Genomic DNA, 9,434 nt, shown 5'->3' with positions numbered 1-9,434 from the left:
GAGGAGGAGGAGGAGGAGGAGAAGGAGAAGGAGAAGGAGAAGGAGGAGGAGAAGGAGAAGGAGAAGGAGAAGGAGAAGGAGAAGGAGAAGGAGAAAAGGCTACTTGAGGTGGGCACAGTGGCATATACCTGCAATCCCAGCAAGTCAAGAAGCTAAAGCAGGAGGATCATGAGTTCAAAGCCCTAGCAAAGCCCTAAGAAATTTAGCAAGACCCTGTCTCAAAATTTAAAAATAAATAAATAAAAAGAATCAGGGATGTGGCTCAGTGGTTAAGTACCCCTGGGTTCAATCAATTTCTGCTACCAAAAAAAACCCTTTATCTTAAAAAATAAATTAAAAACCTATTTCATATTGAAGAAAATAACATTTTTGTCACCAGATGCCCTTTGGAAGCTTTAGAGCTAGAGCCAATAAACGTGGTTTCTAGGGTCAACCAGCTGAAAGATGAGTCACATCTCCGTTCCTTTTCTTGGCGACCTTCAGGACTTGAGTTTAGAAGCAGGTCATGTGGTCCACAGTATAGAAGAGGGGGGCCAGAAGGAAGAAGAGCTATGAATGGGAGAGGGGTCGCTGGGGCTTGGCTTTTCTGCATCTATGTGTCAAATTAAACCAAGTCCCACCTCTAGTCTTACTCTGTGGTGGAGTTGAGCAGCTGTGTTTTAATCCACTCCTTTCACTTCTCAGCTAATAAAATGTTAGTTCTAGAAGAAATTTGAGAAAATACCCATCTGGGCCATCTTATTTTGTACCCAGATGCATTTATTCTAAGAAAGTGATGGGTGGGTGGCTGGGTGGGTAGGGTGAGATACAGCTCACTAAACTGGTAGGCAGGCTTCCCCTCTTTGCCCTGTCTCCCTAAGAAAACAGAAGGGCGGTAAGATGAATGCAAATCTTTATTTTATCTAAAAACTGAGGTAAAGGGAACTCTATAAAAAGAAACCATCTGCACAGTGGAAAATGGGAAGGCCCAGCTTCACTTCTAGCTCCAGGATGCTCAGAAGATGAAATCAAATTTGGCCAAGGTTAGCCATGATCTTCTCGAGTTGATCCAAGGGTTGTGACTAGCATTCCAAAGAGGAAAGAGGTCAATTAAGAGTTTGAGCCTCTAGCCCCCGGAAATAGGTAGTGCTGCTGCTTCTGTCACCTCAGCTGAGCATGCACGTGGGTGTTTCTGGTGTTGGTGAGGAAATTGACCCAACTTCTCAGGCTCTTCTGCCACCGCATTCCCAGTCTGGGATTTGCTCAGTCCTTTTTCCCCATAGGGTTGCTGACTCTCCACGTCTTCCAGAATGGTCTCTAGGTGTGAACATCTTGTGCCAGGAGCCAGTATCACATGAGGGCTGGTGTATCGAGGTCTCCATAAAGGGCAGGAAGATCAGAGTAGGCAGCATTCGCAGCAGCAGCCAGTCAGGAGGACAATCCTTTCGAGTTGGCCTGCTCTTTGGTCCCCTTTCATTATGGCATGGATTTGGCCTGATAAAGACATGGCTTTTTGACCAGCTAACTACTCCCACTGGATTCCTAGAAGCTCACAGCTGACATTCCACAGGCGCTCAGCTGTTTTGTTATTTCGGGCCCTTGGAGATACCCAGGTCCTTTTGCAGTCACTGGAAGGCAGAGATGGGAGGTGAATATTAGGAGTGAGAATTGGCAGTCTGGGAATTCTTGTGATCTCTTCCTCTAATGTATTTCTAAATATATTAAACATAACATACTGAATTCAGAGAAACCATATTAAAATGCATTTTAAAATTTTTAAATAAATTTGGATAATTTTTTTTTTTTTTTGGTGGTGCTGGGGATTGAACCCAGGGCCTTATGCTTGAAAGGCAAGCACTCTACCAACTGAGCTATCGTAAAATCAGCATATTACAGAGATACAGCCACATCAATGTTCATAGCTGCTTAGTTCACAATAGCCAGATTGTGGAACCAACCTAGATGTCCTTCAATTGATGAATGGATAAAGAAACTGTGGTATATATATATATACAATGGAATATTACTCAGCCATAAAGAATGATAAAATTATGGCATTTGCAGGCAAATGGATGAAACTGGAGAATATCATGCTAAGTGAGATAAGCCAATCTCAAAAAACCAATGGACGAATGATCTCACTGATAAGCGGATGATGACACATAATGGGGGGTGGGAGGAGTTAGTGTTAGTGTTAGAGTTAGGGTTAGGGAGCGGGGCAAGAATGGAGGAAGGAAGGACTGTATAGAGGGAAAAGAGGGGTGGGAGGGGTGGGGGGAAGGGAAAAAATAACTAAATGAATCAAACAACATTACCTTATGTAAATTTATGATTACACAAATGGTATGCCTTTACACCATGTACAAACAGAGAAACAACATGTATCCCATTTGTTTACAATAAAATAATAAAAAATAAATAAATAAATAAATTTGGGATATAGTGATACATCAGCTTCTTTATTAATGTATTCTATCACAAGTTGTAGTAGCATCAGGATTAATAACCTGTCTCAAAAATTCCAAAGTATGGTGAGCAGAAGTGGCATTACGATATATTTGTAACAACTGCAATGTTATATGAAAATGTTTGTAGTTCTACTGGTGATAAAGTCATGGGTATCACTACTACTGCTAGGGTTCACTGTCTACATTCACAGTTAAGGGGAAGGCTAAGTATCAGTTGAAAGGTTATGAAATTAAAGATGAAATTATTTTCTGATTCTAGTTTACAGATTCGTTGAATTCTATCCACAGATTCACTGTGTTCCATGAGCCCTATACTAAGTGACCCTGTTTTGTTTTAGAGTGAGCAATAGGTACTCACTAGAAGGATAGAGAATACTAGAGGATAATGGGGGTGGAGTGAGGAAGAACACAGTTCTCACAGTGGTTTTTAAATTTTTTGTTGTTTTATTGCTCTGTGTGTAGGGAGGGGTTGTTTCTTTCTTTCTTTTGTTTTGTTTTTTAGCAGTCTTGAGGACTGAACCTAGGGTTTCACACATGCTAGGCAAGTGACTACCACTGAGCTACATCCGGAGCCTCCCCCATTTTTTTTTCCTAGATCTTTTTGGTGTTTTTATTTTGAGACAGGGTCTCACTAAGTTGCCCAGGCTGAACTTGAACTGGAAATCCTTCTGCCTTAGTCTCCCAAGTCACTGGGATTACAGACATTTATCACCACACCTGCTAACACCTGAAAAAGTCATATATTTTTTCTAATTATGAAAGTTCTGTATGACCTTTGGAAAACATAGTACTGATAAAAGAAGAAAAGCCTATTATTTAGCTGCTTTTCTTCATAACTTTGTTTACTTTGTTCATGTATAAATAGATATAGTCTTTTATGTAAAACTGGAATCATACTATATTTACTTTGGGGAGGATATCTTTCTCCTGTTAAAAATATATTTAATGATCCATTTATATACAATGTGTCAAAATGTATTCTACTGTCAATTAGAACAAATTTTTAAATTAAAAAAATATTTTAAAATTAAAAAAATATATATATAATTATATATAATTAAAATTTAAAAATATATATTTGTATATAATTAAATATATATAATTTTAAATATATATCATAAAAATAACAAATAAATATACGATCATCTAAAAATTTTTAAATAATAAAGAAAAACCTAAAATAAAGTTAAACTCCTACTTTATATACCACCTGACTCTACCTCAAACTTCTCTGAAGTAACCACTACTACCCAGTAGCTGGGTATGTATTTACAATGAATACTTATATAGTTTTGTATTATAGGTTTTATTCTCACATTATATTACCAACATTTTCCCATTAATCAAATATTATTTGAGAATGTTACATATAATGATGGCATGATATTTTGTCATATCTTTACAGTAGTGACTGAGACTGAGTACACTGAGACTCTAGAAAAGATTTGTCCAATAGAAATATGATGCAGCCAGGTGTGGTGGCACACGCCTGTAATCCCATTGGCTCAGGAAGCTGAGGCAGGAGGATCATGAGTTCAAAGCCAGCCTCAGCAAAAGCAAGGCACTAAGCAACTCAGCGAGACCGGGTCTCTAAATAAAATACAAAAAGGGCTGGGAATGTGACTTAGTGGGCTCCTTGGTTCAATCCCCAAAACAAAAAGAAAGAAAGAAAGAAAGAAAGAAAAAACATATGATGCAAACCATGTGAGCCACACATGTAATTTAAAATTTTGTTTAATAACCACATTTAAAAAGTAAAAGAAATGGGTGAAATTGATTTTAGTAATATATCTGTTAACTCATTATAGTCAAACCATTTCAGCATGTACCAATATAAAAATTATGAATGAGATATTTAAATTTCTTTTTCCATACTATCTCTTCAAATTTTGGTGTGCATTTTACACTTACAGTACATCTCCATTTGGACTAGTTGTATTTCAAGTGTTCAATGACCACATGTGGCTACTGGCAATAGCACTGAACAGCACCACACTGGAGTCAGACTGCCTGGATGAAAACCCCAGCTCTACCACCTACGAGCTCTATGCATTTGAGCAGTTCCTTAATTATCCTGTGCTTCTGCCTCTCGGAGATGTGATGATTGTATGAACTAATACTAAACACTTAGAAGAGTGACAAACACATTGTAAGAGCTCAAGCAACTTTACTTATTAGCATTTATCCATTTCCCTGTTGTTGGACACTGAGCTATTTCCAGTGTTTCACTTAAATGGTGCACTGATGAACAGCCTTCAACAAACTGGGACAGCAGAGTGGACTCAAATCATGGGATGGGATGGAGATTTAATCCTGGTCTTTCCTTTATTCCCAAACTCTGATTGCACGTTCAGTTTGCGATAAGATACGGTACTGAAATTTCTATTTCTATATTCTAACAGATAATACCAATCTTGACAGCATTGGGACAGAGTTGACACTGGAGAGAGAGGTGATCTTCCCCCAACAATTTTGTGCTAAGTGGTATCAAAGAATTCATGAATCAAATCAGCCAAAAGTTTAAAAGAGGAGAAAGAGGATCCAGAGGGACTGCTAACAATATTCTTCCCATAGCACAAACAACAGGGACAGTCTTTAACAGCTTTCAGAAAGCTACAAAGTTTACATAGAAAAGTGGCACCTAGATATAAAATAGAGCTATAAAAGCAATTCTTTCTAACATAAGTTTCTTTGGAAAAGGAACCACAGTTGGTTTACAGGCCCAACCCAAACCTGGATTCCATCAACAGACACAAATTCGGGGACCTGGTGCAAAGCCCAGGGAGTCCGTGTCCCACACATACACAGGTGGAGGAGGGTGGAGGAGGAAACCCACACTGCCACCACACACCTGAAATACTTGCCACTCAGGGGCTCCAGGCCCTCAGCCAGGGCACAGTGCAGGCTCGTCTGCGCCCCCTCCCGTGTGGTCTTGACGAATGGGGAAAAGAGCCTCCAGAACAGACAGAGCAGGAAGGAGTGCCGAACCAGCTCCGAGCTGACGACGCCTGGGTGCACTGCGTAGGTGGTGACTCCCGTGCCTAGGGCAAAGAGGGCACAATCAGACTAGACACGTGCTCTGAGCCCAGGAAACAGCTCATCTCTGCAGCAACACACGCAAATGGGAAGAGAGAACTCAGGAAACCCAACCCCAGGGTCCAGAAGTTACCACTGCTAGCCAGGCAGAATGTACCCAATAATTAATTGATCTCTTCCAGAATAATTAATTGCCTTCTGTGCTCCAAAAGGAGGGCCTGGTTCAATGTCCTTCTATTTCAATGTCACCTTTATACCAGGGTTAAAGTACTACTACTAAAAAAAAAAAAAAAAAAAAAAAAAAAAACCACATAGTAAGTAGAAATATCAATTATTAACAGTAGTATCTTTACCACTGCTACTCCTGGGGGGCTCAGAGTAGTGATCAGATTGGAAGGTAGAGGAGTAGGGCCTAGTTCTGAGATGTGTTTGCCCAGCAAGCACATTTTATGTAGACTGAGGATGTTGATGGGGATTAAGGGAAAATAACCTGCTCCCAAGGCACCCCCTGCTTCGACCACTATTTTTCAGTCCTTATCATGCAACATGCTTTACCTTCATTGTCTCATTTAATTAGGTTTGTGAAGTAGGTAATATTAAGATGCCCATTTACATTTTATAGCTGAGGAAACTGAGTCACAGAGAGAGTAAGTAAATTGCCCAAGGTCATACCTAGCAGGTTACAGGGCCAAGACTGAACCCAGAGGTAGAGAAATGAGCATGGGCTTCAGACCTAGCCTTTCTGAATGGAGTTCTGGTTCAACTAGGAAAGTTACTTGGGCAAATTTCTTATCTACACCTATCTCTTCATTTGTAGGAGGAGGGGGAGTAATAGCACCCACCTCATAGGAATGTTGAAGATTAAATTAGTTAAGAGAGTATGGTACAATAAACTCCCAATTGCTATAATAATTATTATTTGTTTTGAGAATTACCCTGTGCTTCTGCCCCTGGCATTCTGATAGTAAACACTGTTGCTCTCAAACCCTGGTTTATTCACTATAGCAAATGGTCCCCCGGATTCTCAGATGTCAGAACCAACAGCTTGTGCAAAACTCCCGAGGAGCACAGAGTCATTAAGTATTAAGAGCCAGACTCACCTATTCTACCACTGAAGAGACAAATTCAGGGAAGTTAATGGGGCGGATCCACATATACACAGGGTTAATATGAGGTAGTCAAGAACTCAGACCCTGGGGCCTGAAATCCAGCCCTACCTCTCTGATCACTCCTCCAAGCTGTGGCAGCCCTATAGCTTAGCTCCCTATGTGACTTCCACAAATGGCACAAAGGAGGAAGCACCCTCGATTTAAAGTAGAGTTCCTACATTCCCAATTGTTTGCCATATAATCTTGAGTCAGCCATTTTCTTGGACCTCAGTTCTGACCTATGAAATAGGAATAATAATACCCACTCTGCCTGTTACAAAAGGTAGTTGTGAAAATCAAATGAGATAACAGATACGAGATAAAATTTGACATACATGTAACTTTATAAAGTTCCTAAATCCTAGTCAATATTAAGGTCTCTGGAGACTAAGACTATTCTGTTTATAGTTTACAACCTCATTCTCCTCAGCACACAGAGCTACTACTGAAATGTGCATGTTTGACAGCCTAACTTCAGAAGTTCTTGTGAACCCCTTGTCTGGGTGGGGACCATGTTTTTGTCATTTTAACCCTGGCCCTTTCTCCAGACTTACCTTGGAGCCTCTTGGCCAGTTCACGAGTAAAAAGCACATTGGCCAGTTTGCTGTGGCAATAGGCAAGACCACCGCAGTAGCGCTTCTCCCCCTGCAGGTCATGGAAGCGAATCTTGCCAACATGGTGGACTACTGATGACAGGTTCACCACTCGTGCAGGAGCAGACTCCTTCAGCCGCCCCAGGAGCAGGTGGGTGAGAAGGAAGTGGCCTGTAGAGAGAGGCAGCAGAGACACTGATGTCAGCCTAGGCTTAGGGTGTGGGAGCTGAGGACAGGACTTCAGTATTAGCTCACTATCCTCTGGGTGTGAACAAATTCTGATGCCATGAATAACTCAGTGCTAGTGGTCATTTGATCTGAGTTAGCGGATTCCCCAAAGTGAGGGCCAGAGCTGGACTATAGTAAAGCAATATTAATATTTATTTTTTGTATATTTGCTTTTGCCTGAGTCAGGAATAAAAATCCACCTGCTCTCTGATCATGATTGTTTAACTCATGTACAGAGGAAGGATAGAAGAGTCAGAGAAAATGACATTTGCCTAGGATCACAGAATGAGTTCCATGTACTTCTCTCTAAAACTATCACCTTGAACTCTGAACCCCTATATGTCTTGTATCTTAAGTTCTTGAGGTTTTCCTGTCCCCCAAGGACCAGGCTTTGACTTGCTAGCATCTCATATGGATTTGACTCCTCTAGTCACACCCAAATTCCTACATACCCCAGGCCTGGTCCTGCCTGGGAAAACCTGCACTGTCATTATCCCATCCAAGAGTGATGTTCTCATCATTGAACACAGAGCCTTGCACATGCTAGACAAGCATTCTACCACTGAACAATATCCCCAACCTTTTTTTATTTTTTATTTTGAGACAGGGTCTAAGTTGCCCAGGTTAATCTTGAACTTGTGATCCTGCCTCAGTCTCCCCAGTAGATGGGATTACAGACCTGTGGCACACAATTCTCAACTGAGGTTTGGGGCTTCTTAATGGTATGGGTAGCAGGGCCTCACTTTTTTAGACTGATTAGGAGAGTGTCAATGAAAACAAGCAACATTCCCAATCTAAGGGGACCACTGGAGATTCTCAGCACTAGTATAGGACCATCTTCCTATAGAGAACAAGGCAGATGTGCTTTATTTTGGAATTACTCGTGTAGACTTACCCAAATGGTTGACCCCCAGGTGAGTTTCAAAGCCATCTGCTGTCTTGGAATATGGACACAGCATCACTCCAGCATTATTGATCAGAATATGGAGCTGTTTTTCCTCTGCCAAGCACAACCAAGGAGATCCTGTGTTAGTGAGGAGACCACTAGCTGCCTGTCACAGTCCTGAGTATTTACCCCTTGCCTTTTGCATAAACACTCTTTGTTGGAGCAAGGTTATCACTCATTCTGCTTCTTTCTTCTAAGACAAGGTATTGCCTAGCAGTCAACAGCTATCCCTCGTTTGGACCTATTTCAGTGGTACTCAATAACCATTATCATTGGGTTTCTAGTTTTAGTTGCTTATATCTTCCTGGACACTGTTCATTCATTTATTCATCAAGCATGTACTAATGACTGACTCTGGTCAAGCCCACTCTGCTGGGTCCTAAGAATCCACTGGTAAAGCAAAGCAGACCTGGTCCCTGTCCCTCGTGGATTCTATAGTTCTTGATAGAAGCTGGTCATTTTCTAAGACCCAGAAGAATTTTGGCAGTGGCACAAATTCATCTAGTGCCTGTGGCCACAGAAGGTGGATTTTCTGGATGAAAGAAGAAAGTGGCATCAGGACCACACCTTGATGCCAAGGTACAAGCCCAGACTGGAGCCAACACCTCCAACATTCCCACTGCAGAGCAAAAAGTCGATAAGGATCCTGCCCAGCCTGTCCACCCACCATCCTCTTGCCAATTCCCTGTCCTGCTGGTTCCTGTAGCAGAACCTGCCCAGTGGGATCATGATGGTCCTGAGGCAAGGGCCATAGATGGTCCAGGATAGAACAGCCATTCCCTGATTTCTTCACCCTCTGGGGCCTCACCTGCCAGAAAACCCTCAGCAAAGGCTCGGATGGATTTGGTGTCAGATAGGTCCAGTTTCCGCACCAGCACCTGGGAGTTCTTGGTATCTGCCCGGATATCACTGGCAGCAGATTCCCCTTTCAGTACATCTCGGCAGGCAATGTATACTCGGGCTCCTGGGGTCAAGACAAAAAGGGCAATGTGTTCAGATCCTAGGCTGAAAAAGAGGAATAATAAGTGAACTTGGG

The 9,434-nt window shown here is 41.6% G+C and overlaps 1 protein-coding gene across 3 annotated transcripts in view; it reads right to left on the bottom strand.

The window, feature by feature from the left end:
* Window positions 1-875: 875 nt before the first annotated feature.
* The window catches only part of Rdh12 (retinol dehydrogenase 12), a 34,133-nt gene continuing 25,574 nt past the window's right edge, over window positions 876-9,434 (bottom strand). For all 3 annotated transcript variants that reach the window (XM_047540448.1, XM_047540449.1, XM_047540450.1), the window contains 5 exons: window positions 9,207-9,362; window positions 8,348-8,452; window positions 7,186-7,395; window positions 5,299-5,488; window positions 876-1,607 (listed from right to left, as the gene is read on the bottom strand). In XM_047540448.1, the coding sequence (XP_047396404.1) occupies window positions 1,505-1,607; window positions 5,299-5,488; window positions 7,186-7,395; window positions 8,348-8,452; window positions 9,207-9,362 (764 nt within the window). In that variant the 3' untranslated portion in view covers window positions 876-1,504. The remainder of the gene's footprint in view (window positions 1,608-5,298; window positions 5,489-7,185; window positions 7,396-8,347; window positions 8,453-9,206; window positions 9,363-9,434) is intronic.

Source organism: Sciurus carolinensis, chromosome 2 (assembly GCF_902686445.1).
Source record: "Sciurus carolinensis chromosome 2, mSciCar1.2, whole genome shotgun sequence".
Taxonomy (NCBI): domain Eukaryota; kingdom Metazoa; phylum Chordata; class Mammalia; order Rodentia; family Sciuridae; genus Sciurus; species Sciurus carolinensis.
The sequence above is the reverse complement of the archived record's forward strand: the minus strand, read 5'-3'. Positions and strand labels throughout refer to the sequence as shown.